This window comes from Eumetopias jubatus, unplaced genomic scaffold, assembly GCF_037043125.1.
Source record: "Eumetopias jubatus isolate StellerSeaLion01/CBP00866 unplaced genomic scaffold, mEumJub1_p1.0 scaffold_3, whole genome shotgun sequence".
Classification (NCBI taxonomy): Eukaryota; Metazoa; Chordata; class Mammalia; order Carnivora; family Otariidae; genus Eumetopias; species Eumetopias jubatus.
Genome location: NW_028274809.1, coordinates 27,003,059 through 27,022,178, shown reverse-complemented (window position 1 = coordinate 27,022,178; position 19,120 = coordinate 27,003,059). Strand labels below are relative to the sequence as shown.

Genomic DNA, 19,120 nt, shown 5'->3' with positions numbered 1-19,120 from the left:
AGGATTGAAGGGCTCTCAAATTCTATCAGATATCTTTCTCTCCTAAGAACTTTAGAAACTTCTTATTTTTTTAAAGATTTTATTCATTTATTTGACAGAGAGAGACACTGGGAGAGAGGGAACACAAGCAGGGGGAGTGGGAGAGGGAGAAGCAGGCTCCCCTCTGAGCAGGGAGCCCGACACGGGCTCGATCTCAGGACCCCAGGATCATGACCTGAGCCGAAGGCAGACGTTTAATGACTGAGCCACCCAGGCGCCCCTCTTCTTGATATTTATAAGAAAATCTTATCCCAATTTTTTATGAATATCAAGTTTATTAATTATTATTTGTCTAATATTTGGACAATACAAACCTTTCCTTCCTCTTTTGTGGCTTGATAAGGGTTGTTTGGAAGCTAAAACATTTGCCATATTAGCGAGGAGAGCATGGCAAATGGAACATAGAAGAGGCACAGATCTCATGTAATACAAATGTTGCAGAATTCTTACAAAACAAAACAACTTAAGTAAACTTAAGTAAACTCAATTCTTCCCGTGAGTCCACAGATTTGAGAGAATCAATAATGAGTAAGGGTTGAGACACTGTTACTCATGGCACGACTCAGGAAGGAAGGGCTATGGAAGCCCCTCTTTACACACCTTGCTTCCATTGAGAATCCAGTCGCTTCCATCCTTTTTGGCATTTGTTCTTACTCCTTGCAAATCACTATAATTGGGAAAAAGTGAAGAATAATGAAAAGAAACTCATTAGTTGGTAAAAACTGAATTATCAAAAAGACCTTACGTATGTCTATAATGTGATAATTCAAACTGCTTATACCATGATAGAAATTGACTTCTAATATTAGAAATGTTCACACAAATGCACTGAAAAATCATGTCTGATGTATCATATTCTAAATGTATCTGATTAAGATTACATAAACTAGCCAGCTTTCACAGAGCATAAAAATTCCAAGTAGCATTCAAGACCTCCATATTAGACTCAGATGACATCTCAAGGGTGCCTGGGTGGCTCAGTTGGTTAAGCGACTGCCTTCGGCTCAGGTCATGATCCTGGAGTCCTGGGATCGAGTCCCACATCGGGCTCCCTGCTCAGCAGGGAGTCTGCTTCTCCCTCTGACCCTCTTCCCTCTCGTGCTCTCTATCTCTCATTCTCTCTCTCTCAAATAAATAAAATCTTTAAAAAAATGACATCTCAAAGCCCACTATATTTGAGATTATTAGCCACCATGGACCTGCCGGCCTCCATTCACCTTGGTTCCTTCCCCTATCTCCATTGATCAAAACTTCGCTATTTAATCACTTCTCAGCCTTTTGGCTAAGATCAAGTAGAAAACTTAGCTATTTAAAAGACTATGTCTCAAGAGCTGAACCAGGCTAGGGTCTGAGAACAGGTTGATGGATCAAACTGTTCTGTCAACCCTGAGGTCCCATGAAGGAGAATAACCCTGATCCCTGCCCCATGGGAGGCCCAGACATGATGGAAACACACCCAGAGCCTGGAAAACCCTCAGAAACAATTTAAATGCAAAGTGGGCAGCTGAGCCTTGAGTGTACTCGGGCTGTAGAAATGGGAGGAGTCCACAGAGAAAGACTCCCTGGTAGAAGGTCATTTTAAAGAGGATTTAAAAAGGTGACAGTGACATGGCTGTGCCCCAGGCTTATCCACTGGGGCCCCTCCATGAGTCTGCCAGTGCCCTGATAGAGCCCCAGCCTTGCCCTGGAAGCGTGGCTGAGGGCTTCCTGGAGGAGGAGCTGTGGCTCAATGCTGAACTGAGCCAGCTGAAGTTCTTAGAGCCTGTGGGCATCATCCACATTTCTGTGGAGTATGCGTGGGAGCCACACCACAGCTATGTGACCCACTGTTCCCAGGGCCCCAAGGAAGAGCTCTTCCTGGGCATGAACCCTGGACCCTTTGGCATGGCCCAGACTGGGGTGTCCTTTGGGGAAATGAGCGTAGTCCAGGACTGGTTGGGCACTGGGGGACCTAGGTTGACCCTGCCCCGAGAGCGCCCGAAGAGATCCGTGCTCAAACTGGAGTACCCTCAGTCAGAGGGACCAGGGATATGGATGTTAAGAGTGAACTTCTTACGGGAGACTGAGGCTGGATCAGAGAAAGAATTCAGTGTGGCAGAGTGGGGAAGACCAGAAGACCTGGCTTTCTTCATCTCGGCTTTGAGACTTCATGACTCTGTAAAATTTAGGACTTTGGACAAATTTGATGAACCCTTCTAAGCCTCAGGATGCTCATCTGTAAAATGGGGATCCCTACCTCATGGGGTTGGTGTGGGGATTAAGTGAGATAACACTTGAAAGTACCTTGCGCTGTGCCTGGCAGGTGGGTGCTCCTTGTACTTCTTGCTTTTTTGCCTCTTGGTTGGGGCGTCACTGTACCATGCTACAGAAGGAGCTCCCCCCACTCCCAAGACCTTGCTGGGTGAGGGGCAGATCCTTGCCCTGCCAGAGGTGGACCAATAACTTTATGAAAAACCCCGCCTGTGATTTTTCAGTCCAAGCATTAAAAATTCGTAATCCGGGGTGCCGAGGTGGCTCAGTCTTTGGCACAGGTCATGACCTCTCAGGTCATGATCTCTCTGGTTCCCCACTCAGCGGAGAGTCTGCTTCTCCCTCTCCCTTTCCCTCTGCCCCTCCCCCAACTCATGCTCTCAAATAAATAAATAAATTTTATTTATGAGAAAAAAAAAGTTCCTAAAAAAAAATTAAAAGACTATGTCTCAAATGCTTCCTCTAACAAGCCTGCTCTAAAAGTGGAATAGATTATTTTTCAAAATATAAAATATTCACAATTGAAATATGAAAAGTATAGACAATATCCCAGACCCAAAAAAAATACTGAAAATAATTTTACCTTCTGGAATAAACATTTCTAAAATACATCCTTCCATCATTTTTTTCAATGGAAACAGATACACACATATATGTATTTTTATAAAACTATATGCTTTTGACCTCTAAATAATATCTAATGCTTTTCTATAAGATCTTTTTTTATCATCAGCATAGAATTACATTGTATAGATTTATCATGATTTTTTAAAATTTTATTTTATTATGTTATGTTAGTCACCATATATTACATTATTAGTTTTTGATATAGTGTTCCATGATTCATTGCGTAAGATTTATCATGATTTTTTAAAACACTCTATTTAGGTAGTTTCCAATTTTTTGTAAATATCCTACAATGAGTAACATCATGTATAAAGAGTCTACATCAGTTACCCTAATCTTTGGAACTGTGAAGTGTTATCTTATATAGAAAAAGGGTCTTGCATATGTGATTAATTTAAGGATCTCGAGATGGGGAGACTATCTTGGATTATCTGATGGATGGACCTTAAATGCAAATGTCTTTGTGAAAGAGAGGCAGACAGAAATTATACAGACAGAAGAGGGGGGCAACATGACCACAGAGGCAGGCTGGAATGGAATGATAAGATAAGAAGGCCAGAAATGGTCAGACACCAGGAAATGGAAGAGGCAAGGAATGGATTCTGCCCTAGAATGTCTAGAGGGAGTGCAGCCCTGCTGATACCTTCATTTGGGCTAGATTTATACTGATTTTGGACTTCTGGCCTTCAGAATTGTGAGAGAATACGTTTCTGTCTTTCTAAGCCACCAAGTTTGTGGTAATTTGTTACCACTGAAACCATAGGAAAATAACACACTCTCTTAGAGCATTTATCTTGTATTTCAGTGACTAATTAAAAAGATCTGATCTTTCTTGCCTACCCCACTTACCAGACTCAAACCTTCTGAGGACATGCTGTATATCAAGTTTATATGCCCTTCACCTAGCATATTGCTTTGCACATAACAGGATCTCAAATGGGACACCTGGGTGGCTCAGTCGGTTAAGTGTCTGCCCAGGGTCCTGGAATCGAGTCCTGCATCAGGCTCCTTGCTCAGCGGGGAGCCTGCTTCTCCCTCCGCCTGCCACTCCCCCTGCTTGTGCACACTCTCTGTCTCTCTCTCTGACAAATAAATAAATAGGTCTCAGGCTGCTATCCTTAGAAAGTCCTGATTACAAGTTTGGGTTTTGGTTGGCATCTGTGAATTTGGCAGGAGGGTTCCCACCATTCCCAGAACAGAGAAGGGTAATGCACTGTACCTAAACTGTTTGAACAAATAATGATTGATGCTAAACACTTGTTTTTCTTCTGGGAGTCTCAACTTTTGTTACATGCTAGACTAACAGTATATGTGACCAACTTCCAATAAAATTCTGGGCACTGAGTCTCTAATGAGCTACCCTGGTAGATAACATTCCACACATATTCTCACAACTTGCCACTAAAGGAATTAAACAAGTCCTGTGGAACGTCATTTAAAAGAGAGCTCTTGGAAGCTGCTCCTGGTTTTCTATGAATTTCAGTCCATGAGGCTTTTCTTTTGCTGATTTTGTTTGTATTCTTTCCCTGAAATAAATTATAGTGGTGCATACAATTAGAAGCTGAATCCTGTGACTCTGAGCAAATCACAGAACCTGGAGGTGATCCTGGGGACACTTGACATTGGAAACAAGGCCACCTGTTTGAAAGATGAGTTAAATGACAAAAACTTATATAGTTTTGTTTTCAGTAAAAGGAGAGATGATTATAAAGAACATTTTAAAGCTGTGCACTATTGTATTTTTTTCATCGTAAATTAGTATGAAATATTAGTTTCTAAAGACTGTACATGGCTTATTAAAATAATACTTCTATGTAGGGACATATTAAAGGTAATAAAGGTAATGACACAACTAAGTTTGTGGTTTAATTAAAAAAAACTTTGAATGGTAAATATGAAATATTAAAAATGGTTTTAAAATATACTACTTAGTATTACCAAGAATTCAGACCCTCACAATAACCCTACTAAATAAGTATCACTGATACAGACATTGAGGCTCAAAGATTTTGCCCACAATCACACAGCTGGTATCAGAATACCCTGGATCTAAGGCAGTCATCATTCTCCAGAATAGATCACATATTAGGCCATAAAATAAGTTTCAACAAATTTAAGAAGATCAAAGTCATACTATGCATCTTTTTTGACCGTAACACTGTGAAACTGGAAATCAACCATGAGAAAAAAATCTAGAAAGGCCACAAATTCAAGGAGCTACTAAACAATGAATGGGTCAACCAAGAAATCAAAGAAGAAATCAAGAAGTACATGGAAACAAATGAAAATGAAAACACAACAGCTCAAAATCTTTGGGATGCAGCAAAAGTGGTTCTAAGAGGGAAGTTTATAGCAGTACAGATCTCCCTGAAGAAGCAAAAAAAATCTCAAATAAACAACCTAACCTCACACCTAAAGGAACTAGAAAAAGAAGAACAAACAAAACCCCAAAAGAGCAGAAGGAAGGAATAATAGAGCAGAAATAAATGATATAGAAACTAAAAATAAAAAACACAATACAACAGATGAATGAAACCAGGAGCTGGTTCTTTGGAAAGCTCAACAAAATTGATAAATGTCCAGCCAGACTCATCAAAAAAAAAAAAAAAAAAAAGACCCAAATAAACAAAATCACAAATGAAAGGAAAAATAACAACCAACACCACAGAAACCCAAACAATTGTAAGAGTATATTATGAAAAATTATATACCAATGATTAGATAACCTAGAAGAAATGGATAAATTCATAGAAACATATAACCTACCAAAACTGAAGCAGGAAAATATAGGAAATTTGAACAGACCAATCACCAGCAATGAAATTGAATCAATAATAAAAAAAGAACTCCCAACAAAAAAAAGTTCAAGACTGGTCAGCTTCACAGGCAAATTCTATAAAACATTTAAAGAAGAGTTAAAACCTTTTATTCTCGAACTATTCCAAAAAATAAAAGAGGAAGGAACACTTCCAAACTCATTCTATGAAGCTAGTACTACCTTGATGCCAAAACTAAATAGACTCCCACAAAAAAAGAGAAAGAACTACAGGCCAATTATCTCTGATGAAAATAGATGTAAAAATCCTCAACAAAATACTAGCAACATGAATGGGTGGCTCAGATGGTTAAGCATCTGCCTTTGGCTCAGGTCATTATCTCCAGGTTCTGGGATCAAGCCCCACATTTGGCTCCCTGCTCAGCGGGGCGTCTGCTTCTCCCTCTGCCTCTCTCCCCTGCTCGTTCTCTCTCTCTCTCTCTCTCTAGTGAATAAATAAAAATCTTAAAAAAAAATCCAAAAGTACATTAAAAAAATCATTCACCATGATCAAGTGGGATTTATTCCCAGGATACAAGGGTGGTTCAATATTCACAAATCGATCAATGTGATATGTTACATCAGTAAGAGACAGGATAAAAACCATATGATTGTTTCAATAGATGCAGAAAAAGCACTTGACAAAGTACAACATCCATTCATGATAAAAACTCTCAACAAAGTAGGTCTGGGGGAACATATCTCAACATAATAAAGACCTTGTATGAAAAACCTAAAACATACTCAATGGGGAAAAACAAGAGCTTTCCCCCCAGGTCAGGAACAACACAAGGTTATACAGTCTCACCACTTTTACTGAACATAGTACTGCAAGTCCTAGCCACAGCAACCAAACAACAAAAAGAAAGAAAAGGCATCCAAATTGGTAAGGAAGAAGTAAAACTTTTACTATTTGCAGATGACAGGAGTATATAACAGAAAACCTGAATGACTCTACCAAAAATCTACTCAAACTGATAAATGAATTCAGTAAAATTGCAGGATACAAAATCCACATATGGAAATCTGTTGCATTCCTATACACTAATAATGAAGCAGCAGAAAGAGAAATTAAGAAAATAATCCCATGGGGGTGCCTGGGTGGCTCATCATTAAGCGTCTGCCTTCGGCTCAGGTCATGGTCCCAGGGTCTCGGGATCAGGGAAGCCTGCTTCTCCCTCTCCCACTCCCCCTGCTTGTGTTCCCTCTCTCTCTTGTGTCTCTCTCGTCAAATAAATAAATAAAATCTTAAAAAAAAAAAAAGAAATAATCCCATGTACAATTGCAGCAAAAATCATAAAATATCTAGGAATAAGCTTAACCAAAGAGGTGAAAAACCCGTACTCTGATGAAAGAAATTCAAGACAACACAAAGAAATGGACAGACATTCCATGCTTATGGAATGGAAGAACAAATATTGTTAAAGTGTCTACACTACCCAAAGCAACCTACAGATTTAATGCAATCCCTATCAAAACACCAATAGCATTTTTCACAGAACTTGAACAAACAATCCTATAATTTGTACAGATTCACAAAAGACCCGAAATAGCAAAGCAATCTTGAAAAAGTAAAACAAGACTGGAGGTATCACAATTCCAGACTTCAAGTTATATTACAAAGCTGACACATCTCAGTTTATATGTAACCACTTTTTATAGGCCTTCTCTGGCACTCGTATCTAAATTCACTTTTTCCTTTCCCAACAAACACACATGCTCCATTAGTCTCTAGCACAGCACCACGTTCCCTTCATAGTACTCATCAGAATTTATAATTAGGGATCTATTTATTTATGTGTTTCTTGTCATTCTCCTCAGTAAGCACAACAAACACATCTGTTTTGTTTGCCACTGTGTAACTGGCACATTAAAGGCACTTAGTAAGTAACCTTCGAATGACTGAATAAATGATCTTATTTATTCCCATTGCTCCAATTCTTTGCGCCCCAGTCTGCCTCCAGAGTTCCAAACTCCTATTTCTAATAGCCTGCTGGACATTTCCATGTGAATGTCCCATCACATCCAAGAGTCATCACGCTCCAAATTCAAGTCATATCCTACCATTTTATTTGCATTACCTCATATTAATATCTCAAAACAGCATATATTATAATGTTTTATTATTCATATATGATAAGGCCTTATTTTCCTACTGGAGTTTGAAGTCACTTAGGCTGTAAATTATGCTTTGTTCATCTTCGTATGCCTCCTTGCGTATTGTTCAAAGGGTTGTATGAAGTGAGTACTAAGAAAATATTTGCTGTTGGGCACTGCTTCCAAAACTTTAAAACCAAATGAATGCTGATTTACCTTCCAGCCCCAGGCTCTGTCATTGCTATGGCACCAATATATTTCCCACTGGTCATCTGGGGGATGAAGTGCTTAATCTGTTCTTCTGAGCCATAGTTTACAATATAGGGCATGACAATATCTGAATGAAGACTAAAACCTGGGCCTGTACAATTCGAATATGCTCTTAAAGAGAAAAAAAGAAGAAAATTTAAAGCACAAAATTATTTTGTTCTGCTTTTAGTGTCTTTGATTTTCAATTAAACAACAACAAATTATTAAGTCTTATCACATTGTGTGGTAATAGCCTCTCTCTGCACAAACCTAGTAAGTTCCTGAAGATTTTCTCTTTGTTTTTATTAATCTTTTAATTTCTGGCTCTAGCACAATTAACAGTACTCTAACAGAGCTCCATGAATACTTACCTAACGAATTAAAAGATCAAACATGTAAAAGTATTAATCACCTACAATTGTACTACCCTAATATAGCAACTATTTTCATTTTGGCAAATTACCTTTGCCATAAGGATATATTCTAATATAGTTGCAGTCATGGTGTGAATTTGTACTTAACTATTTTTTTTAATTATGCAACATGAAAAAGTCCTTTTTTAACACAGTTGTCACAACAATAATATGAAATAGCTGTAAAGTACTCAAAATTGTTTATGTAATATAATTTACTTACTCATTCTCCCACTACCAGACATTTAGATTGCTTCCATATTTGGAGGACTATGATCTAACATGACAATGATTTTGGTACACACTGCCTCTTTTTTCTACAAAATTATTTCCTTAAGATAAACTCCCCAAAGTAGCATCCTAGATCAAAAAGCAGAAATATTTTCAATTTTTTATATGTATCCACATTTTTAATCCCCAAAGTATTGATTGACCTAATTGATAATGCCACTAATAGTATGAGTATCTCATTTTCACTGCAACCTTGTCAGCAATGCATATTATGATTTTGAATTTTCACCGACTTTTGCAAATACTCAAAATGATACTAATTTAACTTGCATTTGATTGGTAATAAGGATGAACTTTTTTCATCGAAAAGAACATATTTGAATTTTGTTTTGATGAACTGTTAGTTCAAATCCTGTGCCCATGCATCAATTGAAATCTTTATTTCTTCTTATACATTAAACTTTAAGTATATTTGGTGGAAATATTTTTCCACTTTTTTTTTTAAATAGCTTTTTAAAAGGAGAAAAGTAAACATGAAGCAATTAAAAATGAAGGGATCTCTTCAATTTTCAATAGCATCTATTCTAACAGTTTAAAAGGGCATTTTCTTATCTTCCCACATTAAAAAAAATGCACAAGAGTATATAAGGGGTTTATTCATTCACAGTTTATACTGTTTTCAATATTATAAGATTAGAAAGCATAATTTATCATCTTCTCAGAAAAGTGAGCAGTGTGCTTAAGAAACAAGACTCCACTTCAAATGTCTGCATACTTACTGTTCCTCCCAAACAACAGCTGCTGAATAAAAGTCCCCACCAATACCACCATGAAGCTCAGCAATATTGACACCCAGCAGTCCCTGTTTTCCAGCTTTTTCCCAAAGCTCCTTACTCACTTCTCCAGCTTTCTCCCATCTGCAAACAGCAAACATTTTAAAATCAGAAACATTTTTTTCATATTATTTTAATGGTCATAATTTGAACTTATGAATGATATTGTGTAGGAATGTTCCCTTAATTTGAGGTAATTGTCATTGACATTGGCCATAACTTTCTATTTGCATCTGTTTTATTGTTTCTCCTCCTTCTTGTTCTCTTCTTACTTCTTCCTATTTGCCACTTCTCTTCTCCCTTGACTATTCATTGGACCTGCAAATTACATCCATTTATATTCATGGGTACAGTTTCTCTCAGCTGGTACTCTTAGGATGGAATCTTAGTTGTGCCATATAGTCATGGGAATTTGTCCAACTGTCCTGTAAAGGCAATTGCCCTCTGTATGTTTCCTTAAAGTGCTGAACTTACTGGGATGAGCATATATAAAAGGTGACAAGAGCAGGCAATCTTAAGTTTAAGTAGGAGCAATAAAAGAACAAAAGCATCTTGCAGCTGAGCTGTCAAATGAACTGAAAAGATTAGATATTTGCATAAGATTGTGCAACCTCTGCTTTTCTTCTTTAAAAAATGAGAATGGCATAATGAGGAAAGAGATGGCAAGTCAGAGATAAAGAATCTGAGAACTTTTGTTTTTTTTTTTTTAAGTGGTAGTTAGATATAGTAAGTATGAGGTATATTTTTGAAGATATTGATTAAAGGCAAACACAGATACCTCAAGAAATTTTAAGAGTTTGATTATCATGTATGTTTTGATGTAATTATTGCCTAAAGTACCTTTGGAAATATTTTTATCATTAACCTAAAATTTGTCGACTTCCATCATTTTTACTTCAAATCTTCACAACAATTTTTGTGGAACAAAGTTTCAAATCAGCAAAGCAATAAACAAAAAAGATTGTCCAAGAGCAAAACTTTTTCCTACTTTCTTTCTTAAAGATTTTTATTTATTATTTACTTATTTAGAGAGAAAGAGAGTGTGCACACGTGAGTGGGGGGAAGGGCAAAGGGAGAGGGAGAATCTTTTTTTTTTTTTAAGATTTTATTTATTTATTTGACAGAGAGGGAGAGCACAAGCAGGGAGCGGGAGAGGGAGAAGCAGGCTCCCTACTGAGCAGGGAGCCTGATGCAGGGCTCAATCTCAGGACCCTGGGATCATGACCTGAGCCAAAGGCAGTTGCTTAACCAACTGAGCCACCCAGGTGCCCCAAGAGAGAGAATCTTAAGCAGGCTCCATGCTCAGTGCGCAGCCCGACATGGGGCTCGATTCAAGGAACCTGAGATCATGACCTGAGCAGAAATCAAGAGTCTGACGCTTAACTGAACTACCCAGGTGCACTTCTTTTGTCTTTTAAGAAAGTTGCTTTTCACCAAAGACTAGTCATGACATCAAGTTTAGCTAATTTTGGTCATTTTTACTGAGAAAGCATTAATAAAATCTCAATGGAAGGTATTTAAATTTTTTTTTTTTTTTTAGAGAGACAGAGCGTACAAGCCGGGGAGGTGGGGTGGGTAGGTGAGAGAGAGGGAGAGAATCTTTTTTTTTAAAGATTTTATTTATTTATTCATGAAAGACAGACAGAGAGAGAGAGAGAGAGAGAGAGAGAGGCAGAGGGAGAAGCAGGCTCCCAAGGAGAAGGAAGCCCGACGCTGGACTCGATCCCAGGACCCTGGGATCATGACCTGAGCCGAAGGCAGACGCTTAACCATCTGAGCCACCCAGGCGCCCCAGAGAATCTTAAGCAGGCTCCAGGCTGAGCGCAGAGCCTGCTGGGGGCGGGGCTTGATCCTGAATTCAAGACCTAAGCAGAAATCAAGAGTGGGCTGCTCAACCAACTAAGCCACCTAGGTGCCCCCCAACAATGTTTTAAAAATATTTTAATTGTAGTAAAGAATTGACAGTGAGTGAATTTTAGAAATAAAGCAAAATCCTATTTTCATAGAAATGACAGGTTTTTGGTCAACAAAGCAGGTAATCAGTAATTAATCAGTTAATCAATAAACATCTGATCCAGTAGTAGAAGTACTTTAAGGTGGCCAATTGCCAACCACGATTTGCATTATGCTGGCCTGTTGAGCTTTTATGTTTTTTAATTCTTCCGTGAAGCAGAAAAAAAATATGTAACTACTTACTTAACTGCCACTTAACCAGAGTATTCAAATTACTATTCTTAGAATGAGTTGCAAATTTTCAAAATTTTCTTATTTTTAATTGTATATTTTAAAATTTATTTAAATAGCTAACTAACTTAAGAATCTCAGGATTCTTTTTTTTTTTTAAGATTTTATTTATTTATTTAACAGAGAAAGAGACAGCAAGAGAGGGAATACAAGCAGGGGGAGTGGGAGAGGGAGAACCAGGCATCCCAAGGAGCAGGGAGCCAGATGCGGGGCTCGATCCCAGGACCCTGAGATCACAACCCGAGGCAAAGGCAAATGCCTAACAACTGAGCCACCCAGGTGCCCCAAGAAATCTCAGGATTCTTAAGAATCCTTAAGTTTATAGTTATATAGTTACGTATGATGGTGTTATAGTTAAGAGAGAAAAATGTTAATAGAGCAATTAACACAGTATATTTTCTGTAGAACAACATGCAGCATTCTAGGAAGTGGTTCTTACGGTTCCCTTTATGCATATTACTTTAAAGGAAAATGTGCCACTTACTCTGCGTGGTAAGGAATCACTTCTTCTTGAAAAAACTTCCTTACACTTTCCCGGAAAATGTCATGTTCTGAAGAAAAGATTCTTCTAATTCCGATATCTGTTAATTTTTTAGCAGAAGGACTTTCTAGACGTTCTTCCCCTCCGGAATGAGAACATCTTAAAAATACACATATACATTAAGAAAATTAAGTGAATTGTTACTCTTCATATCCACATTAGTGCCACTGAACAACACGGAAGATTAGTTCAATTTAACGACATGGAAAAACACTGATTCCCCCCCCCTCCCATAGACAAACTACAGAGGTAAGTAGAAAGACTCTGAAATTTGACAGACCTGTTCAAATTTGAGCATCCCCACTTTTGATAGGATCTACCTCATCTAGATGAGATCAAGTAGTTTGTCTTTATTTAACTCACTCTTCACTTCCAAACCCAGAATGAGGACATCATGGCTATGACTAACCACAGGTCTGAGCTGAGGTAAAACAGTGTTGTCACATGATGTGAATTAAATTATGTAAAATTCAAATACCACCACAGAGTAATATTGGTAAGTTTTCATGTCACTATGATGTTTAAGATAATATTAACATTTTTCCGGAATCCAGATTAATATTTCATTCAGAATCATACAATTTGAAATGGCCGGTGTGTAAGATATAAATTATGGGGATGTTATTCCCATATTAGAGGAAACCTGGGTGTAAATAAAAATGTCCATGAATCTCTGTAAGGATTAGCACAGAATTAATCAAGATCTTCAGAAACTGACCCTTCCTTCTCCTTGTCCCCCCATATTAACCTTAAAATAAGACTGCTCTGTAGTTCCTTTAGTTCTGTGGTCTTCAGGTTTATTTCCCTCTTGGGGCACTCCTGAGAAGAGTATGAGAATCTGTGTATCACTTTGTATATTTTCAACCTCATATCTAAAAAACTTTTTATCATATATCCAAATTTTGGCAAAGGTTGTTTTGCACGAAATTCTGTTTGGGGTTTCTCTCTTCCTTAGATGGACCCTGCTTTTTTTTTCTTTCTTTTCTTTCTTTCCTTTCCCCCTCCTCTCTTTCTTCTTAATGTTTTTGTTTAAAAGACAGTTTTGTTTATCGGCAATTAGGTTGTCTCAACTTTTTTTTCCCCTGTAATGAATTATTTTGTTTTAGCTTATGTATTTTTATTTAATGCTATGAACTGAACTGCATCACTCCCAAATACACGTTGAAGCTCTAACTCCCACTGTGATTGTATTTGGAAATAGGGCTTTGAGGAGGTAATTAGTTAAATGAGGTCATAAGAGTGGGGTCCTAATCTAAGAGGATTTGTGGCCTTATAAGAGGAAGAGAGAATTAGCTCTCTCTCTCCCTGTGTGCACACAACAAGGAAAGGTCATAGGGAGAAGGTAGCCATCCACTAGCAAGAAATAGAGCTCAGGAACTGAATTGGCTAGCACTTTGATCTTCAATTATGTAGCCTTTAGAATCATGAGAAATAAATGTGTTGTTCAAGCCATCCAGTCTATGGTATTTTGTTATGACAGCATAAGCTAAGTAATACACTTAATATGCATTTTCTGTCATTTTGCTTTAGGTTTATCTTTTATATGCAACTTTTAGTGGAATTTATTAATATCATGTGAGATGACATTTAAATGATAATCTTTGGTTATGAACATGTAATACTACAATTTTTATACTTAAGTCTGCCTTAGCCTTCATGGTTACTACTCAGTCATCTAAATCATTATTTTTAATGGCTCTTTCATTCATTTGGTCAACACATACTTTCTGAGTACCCATTATGTACCAGGCACTGTTCAGGTAGCTTGGGCAACAAGAGTGAGCAAAATAAAGATCCCTGTCTTCAGGCTCACATTTCTAGAAGGGGAGACTGAATAATGATAAATAATATAGTAAAGAGGCAAATTATAGAATAAAGGAGGAGATGGTAAGTTCTATGGAAAAGAAGAGTGGAGCAAGGATCAGAATGTGTGTGTGGGACAAAGCAGGGACCATGGCTGCAGTATGGAAATAGTGCAGTCAGGGTAGGTTAAGTCAGAAGAATGAGATTTGAGCAAACACCTCAAGGTGACAGCCAATCAGATTTCTGGAACAGAAGAATTTTAGGACAAGAAAGCAATTAGAGCAAAAGGTGTCAGGCAGGATGGTATTTGGTATGTTCTATAAAGAGCAAGGAGGCCAAATGTGGAGTGAATGAAAACAGTAGTAGATGAAATCAGAGGGGTGCAGGGGTCTTACATACCACTATACTGTTATACCAAATAGGCCAAAATTTACTTTATCCCATAATTGAAATTGATGAAGGCTAGTTGGAAGAAAGGCAGTCAGGGACAAGGGGCCTCCGCCCTAAGAGGAAACCAGGCTTAAAAGGGTTTTACACCACCCTGGAAGGAGGTCTCCACCCTTTCTCATGTGATAAAAACCTGATTGGATGACAGGCGCAGGGAGGCTTAATCAGATTAAAACAGTCCTCCAACAAGCCCATAAAAACCCCTAGACTTAGAAACTCCAGCTGCAGCAACCCTCTTCGGTCCCCTCCTTCAAGGCCCCTCCCTCTTCGGGACCCCTGTATGATCACTCAATGAACTTTACTATTGCTCAGTAAACTTTGCTTTGCTGCCCACCACTCTGCAGGTCTGGTCTACCTCTTCATTCTTCCAAGCGGTGTGATCAAGAACAGCAAGCACTAAAGGAAAAATCCTGTAACAAAAATGATTGGTTCCAATTTCCTGCTAGTAGAAATAAAACTATAATGCACACATTTGTCCATATAGCTTTTCCATACTTGGAATTTTTCCTCAGGAAAAAAATGTGCTGAGGCTAAGAAACCAGTGCTCTGAAACACTGAATCATTTGTCAACATAATTAGCAAATTTATATTCCAGTCTGCCTCTATCTTAAAATTTTATATCGTATATTACTTTAAGGAAAACTTTGGAATATTTCTAAGTAAAATACACCAAGACAATAGAAAGTGAAAGAAGTGCCAGAGAGAATAAAGATTTTCAGGTCAGTTAAAAGTGTTCAAGAGAGAATAAGCAGAAGAAAATCCAAAGAGTTGACAGCCAGTATGTTGGAACATCCATTTCTTGAAGACCAAGAAAACTTTACTGAATAAATTGGCCTTTTTTTTTTTCCTTATAAAGACCAGGAAATCTGTACTGAACAAAAATAAACTTCTACTAATTTAACAGGCCAGGCTCTATTATTTTTTTAAAAAAATCATTTACATTATAAAGGGAGACAAGTCTCCACCAGCACCTTCAGCAATACTTGGGAACTGGTTATAAATACACAATCTCAGACCTCACCCCAGATCTAGTGAATCAGAATCCGTATTTTAACAAATTCCCTGAATGATTCATTTGTACATTAAGAAGCCTGCCATAATAAAACTGTAGTCCCTGACCTATTCAGAGGGTCCCTCAGGTTCTCCTTTTTCCAAAATTCTCTATGAGATTTTCTTCCTATAATTCAACCAAAATAATTTATCCCAATAGACGTAATGCAGAAACAGATATAAGACTTGGGATGTCTTCTACTAAGCCAGACAATGTAAACGATGTCTCTCTTCTTTTTTTTGAAAAAGCTATTTTTCACAAAAATGATATTTATGATAACATGTAATGGGTTTATTATTGTTACTTTTACTTATTATCGAGATATAATTGACATATAACATATAGTTTCAGATGTACCTGATTCAATATTTGTATATATTGTGAAATAATCAACACACTAAGTCTAGTTAATATCCATCACCACATACTTATACTTTTTTTCCTTGTGATGACATTTAAGATTTACTATCTTAGCAAATTTGAAATATCATGCTGTACATTAAACTCCCATGACTTACTTTAGAGTTGGAAGCTTGCACCCCCTCTTCCCCATTTCCACACCCTCCCCACCAACCACAATCTTTTGTCTGTATCTATGAGTTCTTTTTTTCATTTGTTGTTTTAAGATTCCACATATAAATGAGATCATACAGTATCCGTCTGTCTGACTTACTTCACTTACCATAATTTCTATTGTTACTTTTAATTAACTAAATATTTGTAAAATTCATTTTGTAGTTATCTATTGATATCCAGATGGATAGATACAACACACACACACACACACACACACACACACACACACACACACACAAAAGGTCTTTGGGTGTCCTCTAACTTTAAGAGAATTAAGAGTCCCGATAACAAAAGAAATTGAGGACCACAGTCTTTTGAAGTTCTGGGGAAGAGCTCAGAAAAGTATGTGCATCCTAAAGTCAAGTCACCCCCTCAGTGAAGTCTTCACAACTGTCCTCAGGAGGAACAGGTATTTTTCTGCTCCCATAGCATCGGAGAGGAGTTCTACTAATGTAACGAGCTAATTTATCATTCATGTCCTACTCATTTTTTTTAAAGATTTTATTTATTTATTTGAGAGAGAGAGAGAGAACGAGAGATAGAGAGCACGAGAGGGAAGAGGGTCAGAGGGAGAAGCAGACTCCCTGCCGAACAGGGAGCCCGATGCGGGGCTCGATCCCGAAACTCCAGGATCATGACCTGAGCCGAAGGCAGCCGCTTAACCAACTGAGCCACCCAGGCGCCCCTCGTGTCCTACTCTTTAAATGGTGAATCCTGGACGCTTCCGATGAATGGATTTTATATCTAAAGCTTTTGCTCTCATAAACACTACCTTCATCACCACAGAGCCACTTAGAAACTATTAACTCTTCCGAATTTAATTAAAGGATTTGTTCAGGGAGAACTTGGCCGGAAGTCCTAGGGCGGGGAGCTAGGCACCCCGGGAGATAGCGGCGGGCCGCAGCGAGTTGCGGGATGGGGCCAAACTTGGCGTGCGCAGAGATTCGCGTCCACCTGAGTCACTGCTCGCCCGGCAGCCAGGCCAGGGCATCAGGGAACTATGTGGAGCTGAAGAAGGCGAACCCCGGCCTGCCCATCCTAATCCGCGAGGGTTCTGATGTGCAGCCCAAACTCTGGGCCCGCTACGCATTTGGCCAAGAGAAGAATGTCTCTTTGAACAGCTTTAGTGCTGATTAGGTAACCAGAGCCGTGGAGAATGTGCTAAGTGGCAAAGTCTGAAGCCTCTACTGATTGTTAAGAGCACCAGCCCCACAGCTTGGGCTCTGTAGGACTGAGTACACTGTGAAAAAAAGTGTTCTTCTGTTCTTTATAAAGTTTGTGCCGAAAAAATGCCAAACAAACAACTAAATAAAGGATTTGTTCAATAAATTTCAATGTCCTTGTCTGATGGGGCTGAGGTCAGGTCTTTGCTGTCCTGGGCTGCTTTCTCCGGGGCACTCTTGCACGTAGGCTTCCCCGCAGACGCCTGACACTTTCTCCGGACCTGCGAGGCGGGAGTCCCACCTCCAGGTTCACGACCCTGAGTGCGCCTGGGACACTACGCTGCCTTTAGCCACGGTTCTGGGTCCAAAGATAGGAGCCCGAGTCCCCGTAAGAGCACCCAGGCTTGACGCCCCTCCCCCGCAACCCCGCGGCCAGAATCTCACGGGCCGGACTGGGGCCAGAGAGTGAGCCTTTGGCGAACCCCGCATTGGGCTTTCCCGCGACTCCGGGGGACACAACCTAGGCCCGCATCCGCCCTCGTCGACATGGGTCCCATCCAGTACCCCGCGTCGCAGGACGAGGGTCAGTCCCCACCCTCGGAGTTTCCAGCGCCCACCGCCCCGCCCAGCCCAGGTTGCCGCGCCGCGCGCGCCACTACGTTCCGGGCCCCCGGGGTCCCTCCTCCGCGCACGCGCCCGCCACGGCTCCGCAGCCCGCCCTGGGCAGTTCAGCTGGAGCCCGGCGGGCTCTCACCTCGCGGCGGGCCGCGACGGCAGGGCGCACCGGTAGCCCCACCAGCGCCGGGAGCCGCGGAACAGGCGTGCAGCCATGGCTGGGACGGCGGCTTAGGGCGGCAGGGGCGACGGACGCGACTCCTCCGAGACTGCAGGGCCTGGCGCCGGCGGGCCGATTGTCCGCCGGACGGTCCAACTGGCTCGTCCCCCGCGAAAACCGCCCTTCTAGCCTTTGCCAAGCCGGAAGCCTGAAGACTGCTTCGACCTCCCTCAGCCCGCCTCCTCCGGGGCAGGCGGGTGGAGCGTCTCCAGGGGCTGTAGCCCTCCTCTCTGAGTCGTTGCCAACCAAGTAGTATTTGATTTGAATTCCTGACTTGCGATTTCCTTTTTCCTCAAGTTATCAAATACCGTTTAATAATTTACATTTCGACGGAATGATAGTCTGAGCTATTGAAATTTATGGACTTGGTCTTTTAGGGATAGGAAATCTCTGAAGGATTTTGAACTCAAGTAGTTTGCGGCGTGGAATTCTAAGGAGGTAAGGCAGGACATTCAGGCCATTCTAACAGTTGAGGACAGTTATCAAGGCCTGAAAACGAGATTTTGCGTTAGGAATCAAGAACTCCAACTGAATGCAGAATATCAGGAAGTTAAAAAAAAAAAAAGGAAGTTAATTCCAAACAGAAGCATGTGTTGGCAGGGGGAGCGCAGGTCTCCATGCAGGCTTGCCAAAATTCTAGACTTGACGCCTGGGGGTCTTAGGACCTCCACCATTATGAGTCTGTGCCAGAGTACTTAATAGCTTCAGACTGTTGGTTTTTCAAGTTGATAATTGGCTGATCGAGTTACCTGCCAGTATGGGGTCTAAAAAATGATAATAAAATACTACTTCAGTCTGCCTCAGTGTGGTCTGAGAATAACCATAGCAGAAGTAACTTTTGATGATGAGCTTCAGGGTTCTGTGAAGTTAACACATCTCGGGTGATTTTGTTTGTTTGTTTGTTTA

The 19,120-nt window shown here is 39.8% G+C and overlaps 1 protein-coding gene and 2 pseudogenes across 1 annotated transcript in view; 2 read left to right on the top strand and 1 right to left on the bottom strand.

Annotated features, from left to right (window-relative positions):
• The window catches only part of ACADL (acyl-CoA dehydrogenase long chain), a 43,026-nt gene extending 24,678 nt beyond the window's left edge, over positions 1-18,348 (bottom strand). The window contains exons 1-5 of the mRNA XM_028112111.2: positions 18,134-18,348; positions 12,283-12,438; positions 9,501-9,638; positions 8,045-8,209; positions 640-706 (exon numbers count right to left, since the gene is read on the bottom strand). Coding sequence (XP_027967912.1) covers positions 640-706; positions 8,045-8,209; positions 9,501-9,638; positions 12,283-12,438; positions 18,134-18,210 — 603 coding nt within the window. The 5' untranslated portion in view covers positions 18,211-18,348. The remainder of the gene's footprint in view (positions 1-639; positions 707-8,044; positions 8,210-9,500; positions 9,639-12,282; positions 12,439-18,133) is intronic.
• LOC114215937 (single-strand selective monofunctional uracil DNA glycosylase pseudogene) lies at positions 1,648-2,192 on the top strand (annotated as a pseudogene).
• On the top strand, positions 14,293-17,395 carry LOC114215909 (NADH dehydrogenase [ubiquinone] 1 alpha subcomplex subunit 2 pseudogene; annotated as a pseudogene).
• Positions 18,349-19,120: the final 772 nt, after the last annotated feature.